General features: G+C 40.7%; 3 protein-coding genes across 5 annotated transcripts in view; 1 reads left to right on the top strand and 2 right to left on the bottom strand.

Annotated features, from left to right (window-relative positions):
* The window catches only part of LOC110055076 (endothelin-converting enzyme homolog), a 104,067-nt gene that overhangs the window by 77,253 nt on the left and 3,204 nt on the right, over positions 1-23,610 (bottom strand). For all 3 annotated transcript variants that reach the window (XM_089282475.1, XM_089282477.1, XM_089282476.1), the window contains exon 2: positions 12,056-12,252. In XM_089282475.1, the coding sequence (XP_089138601.1) occupies positions 12,056-12,252 (197 nt within the window). The remainder of the gene's footprint in view (positions 1-12,055; positions 12,253-23,610) is intronic.
* LOC110066715 (uncharacterized) lies at positions 6,493-8,601 on the bottom strand. The gene has a single exon (XM_089282478.1). The coding sequence runs from the start codon at positions 7,957-7,959 to the stop codon at positions 6,604-6,606; it is 1,356 nt and encodes a 451-aa protein (XP_089138604.1). The 5' UTR covers positions 7,960-8,601; the 3' UTR covers positions 6,493-6,603.
* Positions 20,715-22,660, top strand: LOC149116726 (uncharacterized). The gene is made up of 2 exons (XM_089282480.1): positions 20,715-20,788; positions 22,378-22,660. The coding sequence occupies exons 1-2, from the start codon at positions 20,715-20,717 to the stop codon at positions 22,646-22,648; spliced, it is 345 nt and encodes a 114-aa protein (XP_089138606.1). The 3' UTR covers positions 22,649-22,660.

Here is a 23,610-nt window from a genome sequence, read left to right as displayed (position 1 = left end):
GTGATGTATAAACCACCAAGTATGAATCAAGAGAAATTTATCTCAGGCCTGGAGCAGGAGTCTCTCGCTAAACTGGACGACGAAAGGGTAAAGGATTTGATCATTATGGGAGATTTCAACGCGGATGTTATTGCTCTGAAACCATGCAAATATACTAGAAAATTAATGCAAACGACTCGTCTCCATGGTCTGACTCAACTTGTGACAGAACCCACACGCGTGACGGAATTCACAAGTACTACAATTGACCTTGTGTTTGTTAATAACACTCACCGTATTGTCTCGCATGGAGTCCAGGAATTCGGAGCAAGTGATCATTCTGTTACTTTCGCAGTAAAGAAAGCCGGAGTTTGCAAAGCTCACGTGGAAGTCCGCGACGTAAGATCTTTTAAACATTACAATAAAGAAAATTTTCAGTGAGACATTGCCAGCGTTCCCTGGAGTGTTATAGAGTCTTTTGACGATATTAAGAGGCCCTGCACCTAAGAAACGACCGATGATTTCCGGCTAAAAAATAAAATCGGCCGATTTTTATCTCTCAAGTAGAGGTTACCGAATACTATTTAAAAATGAATTTCTTTTGTTTCAGTTTCGCTTTAAACCAAAAATATCGAGCCGCAAAGTTTTCCGTCTGAAAGCAGCAAAATCAGGCCGAAAATAAGCCCCCGCAAAAAACTGTTTAGAAATTACTATCGCAACGCAAAATAATGAGAAAACTACACAGTGTTGAAGAAAAAGGCCTCTTAATGCAATTTCATTCGATAAACATCAAAAAACTGCCGAAGCGATTAACAAATAAAGTTTCAAATATTGCATACTAAATTAGATGGAGCGTTGGAGCTGATTTTAAAATAATTATTTCTCAAAAGTTCAACGCTTTTGAAAGCAATCACAGTGATGAATGAGACATTGGAGGGATACAAATCACGTTTCTGGAAAAACATATTTCGGCCAAAGTATATTGACCTTGTACAAAGCGTTCAAAGTTACCGTGTTTACCGTTATCCTGCTACTTCGGCGAAACGCTTCTCTTTTGCCAATACGGCCGTGGATAGCGTGTTAAACGCCACTTTAAACCTTGCTAGGCATTCAGAGACTATCCTGAGTAGAAGGATGTAGAATTGAAAGAGAAAGGAACATGAAAAATACACAGAAAAAGAAAATAACTCGAAATTACCATCTGCTAACGAAAGTTGAATCTGGAAAATGTCGTCACGTGACAGCGGTCAATGACGTCATTTGTCACGTAAAGGTCGCAAGAGCGTGGGAAAACGAGTCTGCAATGTCCTTAGGGCGGTCAGCGGCTAGAGATCCAGTCGTGACCCATAACTCAGATCACGCTACGGCCAAAACGGTGTGGCGGTTGGGGAAGTTTTTCTTTTTGAGTGACCATCATTTGTGAAAAATAACATAACATTGTTCCACTAAACGTTTTCTGGCCGGGAAAAATTGTTTTCCTATTTGTGCATTCGTTTGGATTCCACCGCTATTGATACAAATGACGTCAATGGCCGGTGTCACGCGACGACATTTTCCAGATTCAACTTTCGTTAGCAGATGGTAATTTCGAGTTGTTTTCTTTTTCTGTGTATTTTTCATCTTCCTTTCTCTTTTAATTCTACTTCCTTATACTTAGAAACGTGATTGGTATCCCTCCAATGTCTCATTCATCACTGTGATTGCTTTCAAAAGCGTTGAACTTTTGAGAAATAATTATTTTAAAATCAGCTCCAACGCTCCATCTAATTTAGTATGCAATATTTGAAACTTTATTTGTTAATCGCTTCGGCAGTTTTTTGATGTTTATCGAATGATATTGCATTAAAAGACCTTTTTCTTCAACACTGTAGTTTTCTCATTATTTTGCGTTGCGATAGTAATTTCTGAACAGTTTTTTGCGGGGGCTTATTTTCGGCCTGATTTTGCTGCTTTCAGACGGAAAAACTTTGCGGCTCGATATTTTTGGTTTAAAGCGAAACTGAAACAAAAGAAATTCATTTTTAAATAGTATTCGGTAACCTCTACTTGAGAGATAAAAATCGGCCGATTTTATTTTTTAGCCGGAAATCATCGGTCGTTTCTTAGACGCAGGGCCTCTTAATGATGCTGTAGTCGCCTGGAATAATCTTTTTGTTAATGTTGCAAACCAGCATGCTCCTTTAAAGAGAATTAGATCAAAACATGCTTCTAAACCTTGGATCACTAATGATCTTAAAGAACTGATGGCTGAAAGAGACTATACATTAAGAGTTGCTAAGAGATCTGGCAATCAGGAACAGTGGATGAGTATCGTAGATTGAAAAACTTCACGAACAGGAAGATAAAATCAGCGGAGGCATTGCACTATAAAAATCTTATTGAGTCAGCTGAGAATCCTAAGGACATGTGGCGCTCGCTAAACTCCGTGATTGGTTCTAATAATCAGGGGGGATCTCCTTTTCGAGTACATGACGGGAAACATTTAGTATCCGAGCCAAAAAGCGTAGCAACAAAATTCAACAAGTTTTTTGCTGCCATTGGCAGCAAAGTTGCTGGTCGATTGAACCCTGTGAGTAAGGACGCATGGAAGAAATATGAAACAGTGAAAGAAGCAAATAAGCAGAGTGATATCGAATCCACCTGGGACTTACAACGGGATGAACAGAAGACTGTTCAAAGGATTTTGCATTCTTTGAAAGTTAATAAGGCGGCTGGACTTGACAAAATTCCAGCAAGGCTGTTAAAAGATGCTGAGATGGAGCTTGCTCCGTCAATCGCCTATCTTGTGAACAAATCAGTTAGCGATGGTATTGTCCCTGATCCGTGGAAAGTTGCACGTGTTACTCCTTTACACAAGTCTGATGATAAATTGCAAGTTGAGAACTATCGGCCTATCTCTGTGTTGCCGGTATTGATTAAAGTCGTAGAAAGAGTGGTGCATTCCCAGTTAAATGCCCATCTACATCAGCTAGATTTTCTGTATCAACATCAGTATGGCTTTAGGCGTGGACATAGCACTGAAGAAGCTATCAAGCAATTGAATAACTGGGTTCTAGAATCTATGGACGAAGGTAAAGTAACTGGCCTACTGTTTATCGATATCTCCAAGGCGTTTGACTCTCTGAACCACAAAGTGCTACTACGCAAGATCGAGCATTTAGGACTGTCTGAAAGATCTTTAAGATGGTTCAGATCATATCTTGCCGATAGGCAGCAAAGTGTTTTGATAAACGGAGAATTATCAGAGCCACATACCATCACACTTGGCGTGCCACAAGGCAGCATTTTGGGCCCCTTGCTGTTTAAAGTGTACATTAATAGCCTGTCAAATGCTGTTAAAAAGACACGGATGATTTTGTATGCAGATGATGCTGTTCTCTTTTGCGACGCATCAACACGTCAAGAACTTCAAATTGCTCTGGAACGTGAATTCACTAAAATAAGAAATTGGTACACTGATAACAGGTTGACTATAAATGTCAAGAAGACCAAACTTATGCTGGCGGGCAGTAAAAGGATGCTGTCCTTATTTGAAGACTTTGAGTTGCAATCAAATGGTACACAAATCGATCGCGTGCAGTCATTCAAATATCTGGGAGTAACAATGGATGCAAAATGGAGCTGGCAGCCACATATCAGCAATCTGCTAAAGAAACTAGGTCATCGCCTTTCCTTGTTTAATCGCATATTTCATATGTTAGACAATAGAACTCGCATAACCTTCTACAATGGGCTAGTGCTGCCACACCTAGACTATGCTGACACAGTGTGGGGAGATCAACCCGGTCTAAAATCAGAAATGGAAAAATTGCAAAGTCTTCAGAACAAATTTGCGAAGAAAATTAAATTAGGGAAGATGTCTTCTTCAGAAGCTCTGAAGTGTCTGAAATGGCTCCCTCTGGCTGGAAGACGTTTTTGTCACCGATGTACCGCCGTAGAAAATGCAATCAAAGGAGACATTCCGCAACATTTTGGAAGTTTTAAATCGACACTAAGAAGTTCACATGGTTACAACACTAGACATGGCTACTTACCTAGATTGCCTAAACCTAAAACGGAATGCAGAAAGAGAGTGTCCTACTTCCGTTTTACAAATGACTGGATGTCTCTCCCAGTATTTTTAAGAAGGCCAATGCCATGCACAACTTTTAAGAAAAACCTTATAAGGTTCTTAATGGATAAACATTTTCAGAAAAAATGACAGTTGGTAGTTTTGGTAGTTTTAGTAGTTTTAATTATTGTATATTTTATATTTTAGATCTGTGATACTTGTATTTCTTATTTTAGATTTTAATACTTTTTATTTTATAGAGGACCTCCCTGAAAACCACGTATTTACGTGATGGGCGCTTCCTCTTTAAAGATTGTTTTTATTATTATTATTATTATTATTATTATATTATATTATTATTGGTGATTTAGTTGATCGTTACTATCATGGAAGAAACGGAAAATAAAGGAATTGAGGAGGTGGTGGAGGAGGAGTACGAGGAGGGGTGGAGGTGGAGAAGGGAGCGGAGGGTGTGGAGGAGGAGGTGGAGGTAGAGAAGGAGGAGATGGAAGAGGAGGAGGAGGAGAAGGTGGAGGAGGAGATGGAGGATGAGGAGGAGGAGGAGGGTGTGGAGGAAGAGGTGATGGGGTAGGTGGAGGAGGAAGTGGTGGTGGAGGAGGAGGAGGAGAAGGAGGGGGTGGAGGAGGAGGAAAAACAAGAGAATTGAAAAGGAGGAGGTGGAGGAGAAGGAGGAGGAGGTAGTGGAGGAGGAGGAGGGGGAAGGAGTTGGAAAAAAAGGGGAGGAGGTGGAGGAGGAGCTGGTAGAGGAGGAGGAAGATGAGAAGAGAGGGAGGAGCAGGATCGTTTCCCAAAATTTTTCGTTCCTTTTCCTCTTTGGCTCAAGTATCACTCCTTCAGACCATTTACCGATCAGATTTGTGACCTCCTGGCGTGCTCTCTCTCAAACTTTGATGCAAAATTGGCAACTGATGATAAGGGCCAAACGACTACAAGTTATTGGGGTTATACTTGCAAACCAAACGGAACAAACCTAACCGGAACTTCTACCGTATAATTTTTTAAGATACTTACAAAAAATGGAGCAGTAATATAATCCGTAAAATTCGACTTTTCCGACCCTCAAGTAAAGAAGTTTGAAGCCTTGAAACTTGCAGTATGATTTAACAGCAAGGGGAATATATTAAGCCAGGAGGAATTTATTTGAGATGGCCGAAAAGACGGATTTTCCGGATTTCACGGAAATGTAAATATTAAACAACCATTATTATATTACTTCCCTTTATTTCTATAAGTATATTATAGAGTATTATATTAATAATATTATATAAGATACTTACAGGAATAAAGGGAAGTAAACAGTAATGGTTATTTAATATTCACATTTCCGTGAAATCCGGAAAATCCGTCTTTTCCACCCCTCAAATACAGAAGTTTGAGGCCAAAGAACTTGCAGTATGATTTAACAGCAAGGGAATATATTAAGCCATGAGGAGTTTATTTGAGATGGCGGAAAAGACGGATTTTCCGGATTTCACGGAAATGTGAATATTAAACACCTTTATTATATTACTTCCTTTTATTTCTGTAAGTATCTTATATAATATTATTATAATATTATAAAAGATACTTACAGGAATAAAGGGAAATAATATAATAATGGTTGTTTAATATTCACATTTCCGTGAAATCCGGAAAATCCGTCTTTTCCGCCATCTCAAATAAACTCCTCATGGCTTAATGTATTCCCTCGCTGTTAAATTATACTGCAAGTTTCAAGGCTTCAAACATCTTTACTTGGGGGTCGGAAAAGTCGGATTTTCCGGACTCATAAATTTCTCTGACTGACTGAAATAGCTTCGAATAACTCAGAGATGTTTGTACAACAAATTGAAAGTATGAAACTTCTTGTTTTGAGTGCTCATTTCGTTAAATCAGTTCAGTCTTTAAAGACTCCAACAGACAGTTTTAAACTTTTTGAAAGCAGTTTTTTACGTAGTGAATTTATGATAATCTGCTGATTTTTACGTTCGATGTGAATTAGCCTGAATGACTTGAAAACTCTCCAGAGAACGCAATCAAGAAAGTGGAAAGATAAATCTATCTACCAAGTTTAGGCGCAGAAAGAGTTGAAGTTGAAGTTACGATTGCAATTGACTCAACTAATTGTTTAATGATTATGAGTACATGCACTCCAAAGATGAACAGAGTTTGACGTTAAGACTGACTACTTTGTACACGTTTGTAGCGTTATTAAACTAGTGGCATTTCGAGTCCAGTCCTTTTCTTGAGAGAATCTGCTGTTCTTCCCTCTTGAAATTTGAAATCGGAATCTCTCAGAATGGCCGTCCATTGTCCATATCCGTGCCTGTTAATTCCTCGCCTGAGAAAATCGTCCTCGTCTGCCGTGAATTTCATCACCTGATGAAGTTTCCTCTGATTTCGCAGGTTCTCAGTGGGAATTACAATCTTCCTGGGGGAAGACAGGCTTGACTTCTCCATAGTTTCAACCGACAGTGTCGAGTTAGAAGTTGAACTGCCAAACCTCGCCTGTACATTTTCGTCCACCTCTAAACCCTTGCTTCCTTGAAGCTTTTGAAGACAATCGCGAGCCTTCACAGCAACTTCGCGCGATCTCCGCTTTTGATAGTGAACTTTGGCAACAGCAGAACTGTGTTTCTGGTCTTCCGACAAAATCCTTTGCTCCTCGCTGGTGAGCTGATTGAGGCTTTCTGTCTCAACAATTGGCGATAACGCGTAGGATTAATGTACTTTCCAATAGCATCAAAAACCAGTTTGCTCATAATTTCGCCCAATTTACTGTGTTGGCCGCCATTTCTGTTGACGAGAATGAAATCACACTCGGGTTTGAGCAGCGGTCTGACGTAGGAGATGTAGCCATCGAGAACTTGCATGTTTGCATCGGTCAGAATCAAAGAGTCAAATCCATACTTTCCAGCAGTCTTGAACGTTTTCTGATCAATAAATCCAGCCTTTTCCTTAGCTGTAACAATCATGTCCACCGTCAAATATTGATAAGTCATGGGATGCGACCCCTTCACTTTGATGAACAGATACATGGCAACGAATTTCGTGGCAAATGTCAAGTCTGAAGTGTTAACTTGAGCTGGACTCGATTTGCAAATCTTCACGGTATTTTCGTAACGCGGCAGATGAAATTTCACCACCTCCAACAACTCCTCCATTGTTGCCCAGTGGCCTCTTGCTTCCAGTGTCTCAATGTCAAAATCTTGCGTCCACTGCAATCTCATCATTTTTGCAACCGTCTTTCGCGCCCTTTTGAGATACAACTCTGTTGCAGAGAACTTTCGAAGAACTGCCTCCGGCGCGCCATGAGGTTTTCTGAAGTCGATCATTTCAGAAATGGCATCTATGTAGCCTAAACGTCCACCATGTCCAAGCTTGCATTCGCCTTGTAAGTAGTCGATAAACTTGAACAACAAATTTGGAGAACACAAACTAAAGTCCACCACGTCAAAAGTCAACTCTTCCTCGTCTTCACAACAAAATCTAAAAAACTTAAAGCATCTTGTCACTATTTGTTGAGCTGCGCGATCTTTCTTGGAACCGCCACCACTACCAGTCAACCATCTCGTGAATACTTCGCCAATGTCACACGACAATGAAAATGAGAGAAGTAACTTTCCGGCATGTTTTGTAGTCTCACTTGTTTGATCTTGAATTGTGTTCACCATTGGAACATTTCTTGCTACCTTTAGCGAATCTGTGATTTCTTTCGAATTGGGCTTTTCATCAAAATAAAAGGACCAACTGTGCTTGGTATTAACGTGTTTTCTGCACCCTCTTTGACTTTGAAATCCACCATGGTCACACTCTTGTATTGGGCAGTGATACAAGCTGTCGGTTTCATCCTTTTCCAAGTGAAGCCGTTTTGGTTTGGGTGATGCTCCATCGATATCCGACCAATTGACCTTGCACTTCTTGCTCATTTTGCCTTTTGAAGAGCATTTGGCCAACACGATCTCCTTTAAATCTGACCCATAACCAAGGAGCCGATGACAAGCAAAGGAACTGCATATATGTTTGTATTTGCCAAGTCATGCCCTTACTTGCCCGCCCTCATTACTATTGTGCAAAATTCATGACAGTGACATGCAACCAAACTTGCCCAAGCAGGTCTGAGCGCGCCCTATTGTTTGCCTTACAAAGTACACCTCCATTTGGGAACAAAATAGGAATGCGCAGAGAAATGGTCCGAAATCTGGTCCCAAATGACCAATTTGGGAACAATATGTTCCATTCACAGAGAGGAACTCGGAAGAAAAGGTCCTAAATTATCAATTTGGGAACAATATGTTCCATTTACAGATAGGAACTCGGAACAAAACAGTCCTATATTTCGTAATAAGTGGCCAATTTGGGAACAAACTGTTCCATTCACAGATGGGAATTCGGAACAAAAATATCAATTTGGGAACGGTATGTTCCATTGGCAGATGAGAATTCGGAACAAAACAGTCCTAATTTACTAATTTGGGAACAATGTGTTCCATCAACAGATAGAAACTCGGAACAAAACAGTCCTAAATGACCAATTTGGGAACAATGTGTTCCATCAACAGATAGGAACTCGGAACAAAACAGTCCTAAATGACCAATTTGGGAACAATGTGTTCCATCAACAGATAGCAACTCGGAACAAAACAGTCCTAAGTGACCAATTTGGGAATAATGTGTTCCATTTACAGAGGGGACCTCGGAACAAAACAGTCCTAGTTTATCAATTTCGGAACAATGTGTTCCATACACAGAAAGGAACTCGGAACAAAACAGTCCTAATTTATCAGTTTGAGAACAATATGTTCCATTTACAGTTGGGAACTCGGAACGAAATGTTCCTCTTTTACACTAGAGTGAACGTTTTGTTCCTACCATGTAAAAAATCTGGTCCTCTTACAGTCAATAGGAACACAAAAACGAGGAACAGTCGATACTTGAGGAACGTTCCTTTTGGAATATAGGAACAGCCAACAAAACTTAAAATCAGCGAAAAACGAGGCAAAGACTAAAGAAAAACTCAAAAAAGCGTAAATCAAGCTCTTAGGTGAAAAGGAAACAGTCTTTAAAAACTGGTGAAGTTTGTTTCGCTCAAGGGCAGCGAAACACGCCATAATAAATTTTTGGGAAATGTAAAGCAGAAAAATAGGCAAAATGGAGGAGGAGGCTGAGAAGGAAGAGGAAGAGGAGGACGAGAAAAAATAGGCAAAATAAGTATTGGGGGAGGAGTAGGAGGAGGAGGAGGAGGAGAAAAAAGAAGCAAATTAGGCAAAGTAAGTATAGGGGAGAAACTGGAAACGAGTGTAGCTCCCAACACTTCGTGGAATACCGACGGTCAAGACTTAAAGAGTTAAAATTATAATCAATTCTTTCTTTGGAGTTATTATTCAATAAACGTTATAAAGACTCAGACTCTGTTTTGCAATTGTTTATAACAATTTAATCACATTACTGTGGTGTATACCCCCTATCTCCCATCTTCTCTTTGGTTCTTAACCACGTGATATCACGTACCCCTTATCCCCCATCTTCTCATCGGTTGTTAACCGCGTCACATTGTCTATTATATTGTTTTGTGAATACCCGTTTATAGGTCAAACGGTCTTGAAAGAGTTCATTTTACTTGTGACAACGTTCAGCACAGCTCTTCTTTGTAGTTTCTTTCTGTCTTGGCAGTTATGGAGTTGAGTGATCGCGAGTTGTGTGACGCTTTCGGAGGAAAGTACTATGTTTGATGTAAGTGATTTTGGTCGCTATTTGAAAACTGCTTATTATTCGAGCTTCTGTTTTATTTGAAGCGATTAGTTTATAGTGTTTGTAGATGAAGTTAGGTCTTTACTTCAAGCGCGAAAAGTTTGAAGTTTCTTTCATGTTATTCTCAAGGGTTAAGATATAGCTTCTAAACATGTGCTTTTCGGTTTTAATTTATTGCACGTTCCATCTCTGACTAATTATGTTAATCCTTCAATGGTCGCCCAAAATGCCTATTTTTTGTTCAAGATTCTTTTGAATGATGCTTTTCTCAACGGAACAGTCGAGGTCAAGGAGTTTAGATTTCATTGCAAACTGCCATTAGCAAATCATTTCCACTTGAAGTATTTCAATTGTATTTTCTTCTTCTCGCCTTTTACCCTATATATTTTTGCCTTCGCTTATTATTCGTTACTCGTCAGAGTTTCTAAGCTGTTATAAGCATTTGTTGCATTTGCGTGAAAAAATATGTAGAAATACCAAAGAAGCACCAATTCACAAATGCAAGTAAATACAAAGTAATGTTGCATAAGTCAGGCACCGTCAACGCACACACTAATGATTTACGTTTATTGTGAAATAATGTTTATGGGCGTCCTCCCACTAAGGGAGTGGACACAGGTCCCTCTTGTAAAGAATTAGGATTTTTTTTGAAAATACAATTGTTTCACATTTGATTTATATATGTATAGATTGATTCTCGATTGACGTATCGGACGAGTCTGAGGGAAAAATGGTAAGACCGGTCCCAGGCGACTGGTGGGCAATTTTCCCGCCCAAAACAGACTCCTGTGTTCATCCTCCTTCCTATGGAAACCTGGGACCTGGTTTCCAGGTTTCACTGCTGCTCAGTGTGTCCGAGCCGATACCGCCATCTTGAATTCTTAATTGGGCTCCTGATTGGCTGAAAATAACCTCCGCCATCTTGGATTTGGAAAACAATAACATTCATTGTTCTCCAAACAATAGCCTATTGTCTTTCTCGGCTCCTGATTGGCTACCGTCCCTATGAGCGCCCTGTACTACTTAGTATTTATGCTAATGTGCGTTTACGAGAAATAGATTTTTTTCTTGCTTAGCTTAGACTCGGTTAACGATATCAGATCACCTGAGGGACAATAAATGTTGGTCGGAATATACAGCATTTTAGAATACAGTTAAACAAATGATAAAACAGCGTTCCTTTTGTGCTGGTCTCTTTACTCTCGCCATTCTTCGTGCATCTTTCTCAGAAATAGAACCAGCAATTCAAACGTAAATCAAAACAGTTGTGGCCTCACCTAATGATAATATCTAGTAAACCTATATATTATTTATTACACGGGCCAACACACAAAACATGCAAAATGATTTTTTATGAAGGGCTTTCAAGGTCACGCCATCTCACTACGGGTCATGTCTTTGTCTTCACCCGCATAATGTAGGTAATGTCACAAGTGGGTACTCGGTTGTTAACTTGAAATTATGTGCATGGTGCTCAACTTAACAGTTCGACTGTTGTCTGACGTAGATGCATCATTGTAGTTTTAGTCTAGCTTGGATTGCCTTCAGTCTCAATATATATATGTCGTGAGTCTACGTGGGCAAAACAGAATTTGATATGACACGAGCCCACGCGAGTTGTTCACATACTGATCAATCGTTTCTGTTTTCTGGCGGTTTTGCAATGGAACACAACGCAACATTATACCCTGGTATTGTTATTCATGATATGGTCATAGGGAATTGCTCTAGCCTGGGACAAGCCTAACACCAGGCGAAAATAGAAGCGGACGGCTAGATGAAGCCCAGCTGACTCATTGGGTGGGAGGGTGGGTCAACCTTTTCGCTTTCGCGGCCTAGAGTAGAGTGATGGGGTAGAACACGTGTTTTATTTTACACCGTCATTTGCATAATCCCCACTGTATCAATTACCAAAACAAATTGAGTTTGCATAGCTGAGTGGCTACTAAAGACTGATCGCTTACGATAGCTCAGCCAATCAGATTGCAGGTTTGCGTTTGTTTTAGTAGAATTCTATTAAAACTTGCAGGAGACAGAAAAATATTCTCTATTCCTTAAACAATGCTATATGAAATCACGAAAGGGACTAGTTTGAGACTCCTTGATTTCACATGAAACGATGGAATACGCGTATATGGGTTTGCCTTGCGCGAGGAAACCAATTCATAGAATATGGGATTCCCTTTATATATATGCACGTTATCTCATGGTATGAAAAGAGTGAAAAGTGAAGTATTCGAAATGATGTAGATGAAGATATGCGATGTTCCCTACCTTGGAGTAAATAGCTTTCAGTTCTTTGTCCCTGAGGAGCATTTCAATCACTTCATTGTTTTCAGTGGTAAGCTTTTCAAACTGGTCCCATCTATTTGATGAAGGTGGCCGTGGATATTTCTTCATCCATCCTCCGCACGCAAATCGATAAAAATCCTCACATGGGTCTACTGACGGGTCCACAGAATTCATCAGATCTGAATAACAAACATAGATTTGGTCGTTCAAACCATTTACTAAGCACACATTTAGCCATATTGCATTGACAGCAAGGTGTAACTCCGCCCCTAACGGAGTTTTGGCGTCGTATGTTTTGCGCTGGCGAAATTAAATAGGAAGAAACAAGCATCATCCCCAAGATCAGATATAGGACAAAAACAAGAAACTTAAACACGGAGCGAGCTTATAAAAGGCAAGGACACGCCACCTTTGAAGTACCTTGTTGGCTTCTTTTGTGTAATGGTGGAAAGCCGAAGTCTGGTACCGTCGCACAACAGCAGAAGTCGTGGAGAAATTTCGTTAAAACAACAGAGTCATTTACATAGAAAAATATAAACTGTAAATAATAAAAATACAGTGAAAATAAAACTTATATTAACACTGGAAGAAGCCTTTGGAAGAACAAGAACGATGAATTCTCTTCGTCACTTCACGAAACATTCAAATTTCGCCGCTGACTAAAATAACAAAGCTGATGCCCGCGATTAACGAGCTACCTGTTTCCATTTATCTGAGCATGCCGAGAAGGAAAGCAAATCTCGTAAAAGGTGATTTGGTTGGCCTGTGTTCACAGGCGGATTTTGGAGGGATATTCAAAATTATTCAGATTTATGAGAGTTATGATTGTGCAAACAAAATGCAAATTGAACAGTGCTGAGCTATTCCTCAAAGAAATTAGAAACAAAAAACACAAAAAGTAATACGAAGAAAACAGAGAGAACTTGAAAAATGGCAAAGTGAGATTTCGCCTGAATATTGACGTTAGAAAAAAGAAGGAAGACTCATGGCTGAATGCAAAAAAACAAAAAAACAAAAATCGCGTTCGTTAAAGACCGACAGAATTTGAGCAGCAAGAGTACAACAGCTGCCAATGTTCACCTTATGGAAGCTCTTTTATAACCGGGCTGAAGAATAACCATTTTACCTTAGATATAACGTATTACCTTCGCAGTCTGCTTTTATCTGAGACTTTTAAGAGTTTTAGTTTCCAAACTTATTTCTCAACCGCGTTTAATAATCGGATACTCCATTTTCTTTTCTGGCATCAAAAATAGCAGACACGGCATTTTATAAATTTGAGCAAACAGCGCGAATTCATACGATACGCTTTCGCAAGTGGAAGAACAAAATTTCGAAGTTGAAATACAAAAAGTCAATTATCTTTGTAACTTCTCCTGCAGCTACCGTTCATTTAGTTCAAAAGGTATTACTTTCTTCTAAAATAAAACAGAAAATTACACCCGTCGCTCTCCAGAATTTTGTGGCAACGCGCTAAAATTAGACCTGAGTGAATAAGCCAATCAAATGGGAGCATTGGTCGTCCGTTGGAATTTGCGATTGGCAGGCTGAACACCTCAGCCTTGTTATATAGGATCGCTCCGTGTTTTAAGCGAACTATTTTCTCACAAGAACACCTGCAGCGCAGCGCGAGTACTAAGAGAAATGAAAATTTATGTTATTGAATAAGTATAACCAAATTACAGGTAATTAGTCCTTGGCTCTTTAACTTAAGACTGGTTTCCATATAATCGATACGATCGCGACCTAGAAAGCTTCAGCAATCCTAGCGATCGTATAGAAACCATTCCCCAACGATTGCCTAGATAGACTTTATTTTCATCTTTCATAGCGATCGTAGCGTCCGTTTCGAGCACAGCAAATGTATGGGATTTACAGAACACTTCGCAAAATACTTTCTCGATAAAAGTAAATATTTCTTATATATGGTGTACTGTCGTTCTTTTGGCTCAGCAGGTTTCAAGGATTCAGTTTACGGTCACTGTTTATTATACAGATAATAATAAAAGGGTGGAAAGTCCAACGGCTCTAAACTGGAACAGCTCAAGCGCCGAGGCGGTTTTCGGCCTGAAAATCCTATAGCTCGGCTTCCAAACTAAACAGCAGAAGAGAGAAAAGTTCTGCTAGTCTTCTTGTATCATTCAATCGCAAATTCATTAAAACGGCCCACTACTAGCCTTCGAACAGAACCCAGGACCGAAAATTGAGCAACCCTAAAACATGGAATCTGGAAACCGGAATCCGGAACCAGAAACCAGAATCCGGAATCCGGAAACGGAATCCGGAATCCGGAATCGAGATACCATGAATGACGATAGAAATAATTCACTTTAGCAATGTCTAATTAATAAATTTAGGGAAAAATTATTTTGTTGTTATTTATTTTCTTGACTTTACTTCAACCACAAACTGCAATTGTTACAAATTTATTGACTAGTTCTGAACAACCCTTAGCTATACATCTGGCACGGTTGTTCAAAAGCTGGACAAAGCTATCCAGTCAGGGTTAGTGATTTTTTTAACTCATAGCCTGCGAGCAGGCTCTAGGATCTCTCTCTAGTGTCAAGCGTCTTTTTGCGTTGGCATGTAAGCGAGTGCCTTCTCGCTGCTTCGCCGCTCGCGCCCCCGGCCCAAACACAAGTGCCTGATTGCAGGCTAAATTACCCATCTTTTGTTGAACCTGGCCCTGGTGAGAACGCAGTTCTTGCCTAGATCAAATTCCCCTGAGAAGACTGGTGAGTAGCACAAAAGCAACAAGCTATTGCGGTGAGTGTCTGGCAGTCTTTTAGCATCTTCTAACCGGCAACATGTGGTCCGATCCGTTCGCAAGCGAGAAGCAGACGGAAGTAAGTGTGCAACATTTCTATAAATTGTTGTAACATGGTGGCCGGCAAGAATATGTAGTGGTAATTTGTAACAGTATCAGTGTAGAAATAGTGTTGATCTGAAATTATAGTCTCGAATCTATTGGGAAAGACAAACTTATTTAGACGAGCCAGGTTACATTTGCTGGCTTTACTTGTCTTTCCGGTGGTTGTTTTTTTGCCTTTGGCTCTTTTGCCCGTTTTAATGTCTTTCTTTTCAATGCGACAGCGGGACAGAAAAACGTAAACGTGTTGCAATGCGATGCTTTCCCGGGAAATCCTAATCCATTGTAATTGACGCTAAGAGGTTCTGTTGTTCCATTGGTTTGCGGATTCCGGATTATGGATTCTTGGTTTTATTAGGGTTGTGTCCGAAAATTTTCAAGCTGTCAAAATACGTAGCGACAAAAAGTTGTGTCGGGGGGAAATTGCTGTTCCCTAGCCTCTGTCTGATTGGATACAGTTAAACAATGGTGGTTAAAAATTCCTTCCCGTGGATAGGGTGGTATCGGCAAAGTCAATTGTCACTAACGTAGTTGTGCTTATTTAGTCTTTTGTTCGGTGACTTTCGTGCAATTTAAGATATCCAAATTTTCCGACACTCTTTCGTTTGACATTATCCCTGAAATGCTCTGGCGAAACAGTCAAATCTGCATACCCTATAATTTCGCTCAAAGCGGATGTATTCCTCCCAAAATCAAACGTGAGAGTTTAGTTCGTAAAGGTCGCGCCACGGCAAGAGATTATCTCGCCTTATGAAACCGGAAACCAATGGAACGACAGGACCTCCTAGCGTCAATTACGATGGGTTAGGATTTCCCGGCGAAAGCATCGCATTGCAACACGTTTACTTTTTTCTATCCCGCTCTCGCATTCAAGAGAAAGACACTAAAACGAACAACCAGAGGAAAGACAAGTAAAGCCAGCAAATGTACCGTTAAGTACAACAGAGTATTTTCTCGCAAGTCGATTTGGAAGGAATCGTCGCTCGAGGGATAAAGAAGTGTAGTGTGCTTGTTCATACACACCGCGTGGATGTGTGTGCTTTCTACATTTTCATAATGTGCTATCCTACTTAAATATGCGTACACAAAATATAATATACAATAGGTGCTAATTCTCACGTGCCAATATGTTACATCCCCTTCTCTTAAAAAACTATGTTAGTTGAAATGAAAACAAACAAAAACAAAATGTTCATTCGGGCCAATGTCTCAGGTACACGTATCTTGTATATACGTTGACAATGAATAAAATTAGAATATATAGGGATTTTCTGTCTAGAGTTCATGTATCATGCTAATAATAACTACTAAAGCAAGCGTCAGAGATTAAGTCTTTCCGGTGCTCGGATTTCACGTCCCGCGCGAGATTTTCTTGGTCCTTTCTCGGCTTCTGTTAAGGTGGGACATTGTGGGTTGGCGCTTGAGGGCCGTATAATCAACTTGCCACTCGATGGGTTGTTTGCTGAATTGCCTGCTGTGGTGGACTCTCGTGGATTGGCGCTTGAAGATTGTGCAGTCATACTTCCTTGAGGAATGTAACTCGACAAGTTGTTTGCTAAGTTGTTGGAAGCATTATTTGGTCTAAGATGGATTCTATTTCTTCGTAGTTGAGCACCAGTTCCAGTTTCTATAAAATACGAGCGAGGGGTCTCTCCCTGATCTATGGCTCTAGCAGGATTCCATGTCTTTCTCACGGGGTCTTGTACATAGATGGCTTGGTTCCTGTGTAGTTCAGGGAGTTCTTTGGTGTGCCTGTTGTAATAGTAGCATTGGTTGTCTTGGCTGTCTGGAAAACACGAATAGCGAATAGCGAATATTCGCGAAAAGCGAATAGCGAATAGTCCCGAATAGTGCGAATAGTCTCAAATAGTGCAAATAGTGGCGAACAATCGCCAAAGGTGGCGAATAGTGACGAATAGTCATCAATAGTCACCGCTTCAGATCTAATATCCTGCGTTAATTAATTATCCAATTAAGCAACAGAAATTCAGTGAATTTATTATCTTTTCTTCTCTGAACTCAGGCTAGGGCTGTCCATCGCCGACATTAAGAAAACAGAAAACACAAGGATAACCTAATAAAGATGTATTTACGCTTTTGCAGCTGTTAAAACAGAAGAAATTACGTTTAGAAACACCTTTTGTCTTAATGAGCGTCTGGGGTGTCAGGAATAGCGAATAGCGAAAAGTCGAAATTTTGTGTAAATGTGCAAAATCAATATTCATTGTCACAAAAATTGATCGCATAAAAACCCCCACGTTTTTATAGTCTTCATCGATTATCATAAATCATGTGTAGGTAAGGTAATCCAAAGAATTGTGGAGCAGAATAACATTCAATTTTCAGCATTTACAACGGAAAGACGAAAACAATTCAGCTTTTAACGGACCTTCGGTCGCTTATCGAGAGATCCGAACAGCATGAGAGATCGTGTAAACTGAAGCACATTATAGCATTTACCCATCATGCAGTTCGGCGCGTGGCCAACCATCTCTGAGGTATCAGTATACCCCAAATGACCATTATTCGTTGGCGCCACTTGACGGTCGGACATTTCACGCGAACCCCAGTTAAGTATATATTTCCTGAAAGCTTTAAAGATTACAAAGGTATATTTATTAAAATTAAAAAAAGTTAATTAAGGTTTTCCGAGTATAGTGTCCTATTTCCCAAAGTACAGAGCAGGAGGTTCAGTAATCAAGTTCGTTTCCGGCCTGTTTTGAGGGAGAGGACAAGATTAACATCGCCGTGTCTTCTTGGTATCTTTCTCTGAAAAACGGTGTCGGGAAATTTTGATAACTTGTCTGGTTTGTTTTCGGCACGCAGTCAAACTTTGAGAGTTGGCAAAACATGCATTCTCTTCTTTAAACTAGTAGTAATCGTAGATTACAGAGTGTGTTCGAGTTTTGGTAGGATTGGTATGTTAAAAAATCAAAAATTCAAAGAACAGCATTTTGTGCCTAAGCTGTTAGGAACAGGTGAAATCGGCCTCCCTCCAGCAGGAGCGAAAACAAATAGATTGATCGCAAAGCACGTGCATACGTGTATGTTCTCGTTTATACATGTATTACGACCGGTCAGTAAAAAACACGGACTGCAGTTGGTAGGCTGCATTTAGTCCACAGTCCGCGTTTTATTCCTGAGTCCGTGTTTTATACCCAGTCCTTCGTCCATGTAAACACTTTCGTTGGGTTTATGTTACATAATTTACGCACAACGAAGTGAAACTACACATCTCCTCCTTTAATTTTTTTCAGCAGAAAGCAGTTTTGGTTTCTGGTCGAAGAGAAGAGGGTACACAACACGCAGCAAACTACAGCTTTCTGTTCGTACGAAAAGTCGTACACATTTCGTGAAGACATGTCTGCAGATTTTTAAATGCCATAAACACTGACTTCGAACTTTAAATAAACAAATTAGTAAGCCTGGATCTCATATGCCGCCGACATACCTGGGACATACCCGCCGGCACGGCCTGGGACATCGTTACGGCATATGTGAACATTTATCGCCGAATCATAATCTATCCCAGGCAGTGACTGCCAGCCTGCCTGCAAAGTTGAGCTGAGTTCAACTTCGCAGGCAAGCCGGTGGTGGTCGGCGATGAAACTATTTTATGCGAACATCATCTGCGGACGCAACGTACTCCAATAAGACGTTTCGATCCATATTTACAGGTAAAATGGTTGAAAATTGCGCAATTTGATTTGCATTTCGAGCAAATTTGAGTACGTCGGCGATCCATCCCCGGGGATCCATCGCAGATGCGCCGGGGACCCACTGGGACAGATCGCCATATGTTGTCAGTTGCAACCGGCGACTACGTCGCTGGTAGGTCGACGGGATTGAGAACCAGGCTTTATCCGCCACAGCCCACAATAAGCCGCCTCGACACTCGAAAGAAAGCACATGGACGAACATGGAGATGACGTTATTCGCCCCTGAAGAATTTTTTGGGTCCATAGAAAGATACATACGCAAAAACTCCAACCTAGTCCCCAGGGCCTTCTCCTCGACGATGTTCAAAATGGCGGCACATTGAGAAGGCCTTGGGGACGAGGTTGACTCGAATTCTCTTCCATCGCCAATCTCGTTCTCCAAGTCTTCGTTCCCCTTGACCAGCGGTCGGAAAACGAGAGCTCTGGGAGCAACCATTTCAGGCATGCGCCATAGATACAGACTGCGCAGTGAAACCGGATGGGCATTCTCGTCCCCAGAGCCCACAATCCTTCTGGCCTGCGGCAGGGATCGAGAGCTCTGGCAGGATCCGATTTCCTGAGCATGCGCAGAGCATTCGTTTCGTATTCTCAGCCAATCAGATTTGCCAGATTTGACGGGAAGTCCGTGAATCGCGGACTTCCGGTGTTGGACCAGCCCAGAGCTCTCGATCCCTGCCGCAGGCCAGAACAATCGTGGGCTTTAGGGACGAGATTGCCGGATGGCCAGAATTCGGTTATTTCCTTTGTTATTTCAAAATGGTTGCTCCTAGAACCCTCGTTTTCCAACCGCTGGTCAAGGGGAACGAAGACTCTGGGAACGAGACTGTTCCATCACCGCATTGAGGTCTTACATGAGAAAGCATTGCGCCTGCGCGAACTCAGTGTGTTGCCGCCTTTTCGAGCGGACAAGCGTTTTTTTTATTTTAGTGAACATTTTCAGCAATAATTTGCTCTAAAGCACGTTAGAATGTTTGACAACGACACGGATACCAGTCAGAGGAAGGAAACATCTGGACAGAAAAAGGAAAGCAGCGATAGCTCTCGAAGTAAAAGTGCTCGAGGACATTGAGGTCCAATGTCGTGGAAAATGGCGCTGCTCCTTCTCATGGTGAAGGACCTTCGACAGCTCTCTTAGCTACCATGCAAGAAGGATTTGCAACACTGCCCGGAAATATGGCTAATGCCATTTCCGAGGCTTTTAGTTTTAAGTCAGCTAAGGCCGACCTAGAGATGTCCTCTGACGAGGAAACTCGAGAGGAAGATGTATTGCAACACCGTCCGGAAATATGGCTAATGCCATTTCTGAGGCTTTTAAGTCGGTTAAAGCATTTCCTATGACGGAAATTCAAGACGAAGATATCCTTAGCTGCCATGCAAGAAGTGTCCGGAAATATGGCTAAGGCCATAGACTTAAAAGTTGGTTAAAGCCGACCTAGAGATTTCCTATAACGAGAAAATTCAAGAGGAAGATATCCTTAATAAGAGGGCAAGTCCACCGCGAAGTAGAAGCGGGAAGAGGCTAATGGCAAAAGTCAGAAGTGTATAGTCATTATACATTTGGACGCGTCTGTCGCACAGTTGCTTGACACCTCCTATCCTCCCTCTAATGAGGGTAAAAGCAAAGTGCTTAGCATCAACAGCATCTGCAAGAGGAGGAAACTGATCCGAATGTGGACTCAGAACTGGCAAGCGTCATAAATACATTATGAAAGACACTGCCAGAGGGAAAACTCTCGGAAAAGATAAACAAATATTATTGCCCTGAGAATTGTGAAAACCTGACAAAAGTATGTGTAAACCAGGTTGTATGGGATAATTTGAGCCCATCTGTTCGTTTACAAGACGTTTAAGTGCAAAAGGTACAAACGTCTTTGTTTAAAGGCAAATGTGCCTTGACGTGCATGATTTTAAAACAAGCTTGTTGAGCAAATAATACCACTACCTGTTGGAAGTGAGCTGCTTCAAGAGGCTACAGATGCCTTTGCTTTGTTAGCTAATGCTAACACTGGGCTTAATAAAAGGCATGGAGAGTTGATGAAGCTTGACTTACATAATGATTATATGCGTTAATGCTCCTCATCCATCCCAATCACAGATTAACTGTTTGGGAATGATTTGCCAAAGCAGGTAAAGTATTTGACAGCAGTCGACCATGTTGGAAAAAAGGTCAACACAAGAAGTGGGCCAATTGCCTGACCCCATACTGTATATGTCTAATGACTGTATTGCAGCCAGTGACTGAAAGAAATTTCATCACAGTGGGAGAATACTACTTCTGGCCCCTTTATTCTTTATAGTATTACTCACTAGAAAATTGAAATTGCTGTTGGGTTTCCACAGCAAGATGCTATTTGAAGCGAAATATGCGATCCCTTCGGGAACAACACATTATTCAGAGTGAAATTGTAAAATTGATATATATATAAAGGAGTTATCCAAGAAACTACCCACCGTAAAGGAGAATATGCTTCTACTATATTTCTACTATGTTCATCCGCCCTAAGAAGGACGACGCTTGTATTCTCTTTAAATCGAGAAAACCTTAATGAGCATGTGCAGTACCATTTCAAGATGGATACTCTGCAATCTGCTAACCGGCTCATGAAAAGGAAATGCTACTGGGCATTAGTTGATCTAAGGGATGTTTATTACTCGGTGCCCATTGATGAGAAATATTAACAACTAAGTTCAGCTGGAGAGGAAAATTACTTCAGTTGATTTGTTTACCTTATGGACTTTCTTGTTCCCTACGCCCGTTTACGAAAATCTTAAAATCTGTTTATGCCACTCTTAGAAAGAAAGGACATTTAAATGTGGGGTATATTGAGGACTCGTATCTACAAGGAGGTACGATACATGAATGTCAGTCTAATGTTACTGATACTTGTTGCTTATTTACAAAATTGGGGTGTACTGCACACTCTGTGAGTGAAGTCAGTGCTTGGACCAGTTGAGACACTTGTTTTCCTCTGAGTTTTTGTTCTGAATTCTGTCAGTATAACTGTGTCCCTCTCCCAAAGCAGTGCCTTGGGCTTATTAGCAGTGTATCAGTCTATGGCAATTAAAAAAAATAGCTTTGCAGAATTACAATGGTGGTGCGATAATATTGAGAAAGCTGACTGTCCTCTTTGTACCCCAAATGTAAAGATTGACATAACCCTGCACACACTTCACACAAGGGTAGGGTGCATTCATGGGCATTTAAAAACGGGAAGCAGAAGGACTGAGGCTGAACTAAAGAATCACATTAATTGCCTTGAACTCATGGCTGTATTTTTTGGTTTAAAAGCTTTCTACGGTAGAATGAAAAGTGTCCATATTAACATTTATTTGGTCAATACAACCACTGTTAACTACCTTAATTCTATAGGAGGCACACAATCTATAGAGTGCCACTCCGCTGCTTGAGATATTTGGCAGTTTTGTATTGAGAGAGATCTGGATTTCTGCAGCTCTTCTCCCACTGAGGGAAGAATAATACTCAGGCTCACAGAGAGTCTAGAGATTTTATTGATAATAAGGAGTGGAAATGTTAAGGCCAGACATTTCAACAAGTAACAAAAATCTGGTTGAACCACCTATTGACCTGTTTGTTTCTAGGCTAAATGCACAGTTGTCTTGTTATGCATCCTGGGGACCTGATCCTGGCACAACTTATGTAGATGTTTTTTCGATTATATGGGAAACACAATTTTTTCTGTTTTTTCCCCATTTAGTTTGATTGCTCATTGCCTGCACAAGATAGTAGGGGTGGAAGCAGAGGGCATAATGATTGTTCCCTTTGGCCTACCCAGCCATGCACAGGTGGTGCACCTGATAGTAGACGTGCCAAGGACACTTCCACAGCAACTGATCATGACCATGCTCAAAATGCCAGGGAAAGAGCATGAGTTTCGTCCATTCATAAAGACAATGCTCCTGATGGTTTGCAGATTATCAGGTAATCCCTTGAAGTGCAGGGAAATTTTAAGAGGGCTGGGGACATAATCCTACAATTTTGGAGACATAGAACTCGTAAACAGTACTCATCTTACATTACGAAGTGGATACATTTTGTGGTAGCCAACAAATTGATTGTGTTTCCCCCACTTTGGCCCAAGCATTAAATTTTCTAGTTGAACTGTTTAAAAAGGGAATAGGATATAGTGGTATAAACACTTGCAGGGGCCCGTTACTTGAAAGCCCCGGAAACTTTTCGGGCCCGTAAAGCCATAGTAAAATCTCGAACCTTACGATTACAGCGCTGTTTTATTCACATATTCTTAATATGAAGAGAGGTTCCCTTTATAAAAGGAGTTTCAGGCGTATACACTTCTCCGATTTTAGATACAGATGAACTAAAAATGGCTTTACGGGCTCGAAAAGTTTCCGGAGCTTTCGAGAAACGGGCCCCAGGTCTTCTTTGTCATGGATTATCAACCCCTTGGCTCTAATCCTACAGTTACAAGGTACCTCTAAAGGGTTTTTTTAAAACAAAATCCACAACACCATGATACACACGAATATGGGATGTTAGCAAGGTACTTTGCTACCTTGAGAACCTTTGAGACAATATATAACTCAGAGGATTTATCATAAAGGGACCTCATCTTAAAAACTGCAATGGTTCTATCTGCCCAAAGAGGTCAAACTATTTATCATCCTAACCTTGCTGATTTGATAAGTTCAGAAACTTTGATTATGTTTATCTTGTGGAAAGTTATCTGCCCAAAGAGGTCAAAGTATTCATCATCTTAACCTTGATGATATGATAAGTTCAGAGACTTTGATTATGTTTATCTTGAGGAAACTTCAAACAATTCCAAACCAGGAGTTAAGCTAATGCTAGTCAAGTTTACTTCATATCCTTCTGATCCTCGCATTTGTGTGATCACTACTCTAAGGATGTACTTAGCTTGCACAAGATACAAACGCGGTGACAATAAGGCATTGTTCATTGGATCATTAAG

The sequence above is a fragment of the Orbicella faveolata genome, unplaced genomic scaffold, assembly GCF_042242905.1.
Source record: "Orbicella faveolata isolate gen_17 unplaced genomic scaffold, um_ofav_v1 contig_12, whole genome shotgun sequence".
Classification (NCBI taxonomy): domain Eukaryota; kingdom Metazoa; phylum Cnidaria; class Anthozoa; order Scleractinia; family Merulinidae; genus Orbicella; species Orbicella faveolata.
Note: the sequence above shows the minus strand (reverse complement) of the source record. Positions and strands in the feature narration are given on the sequence as shown.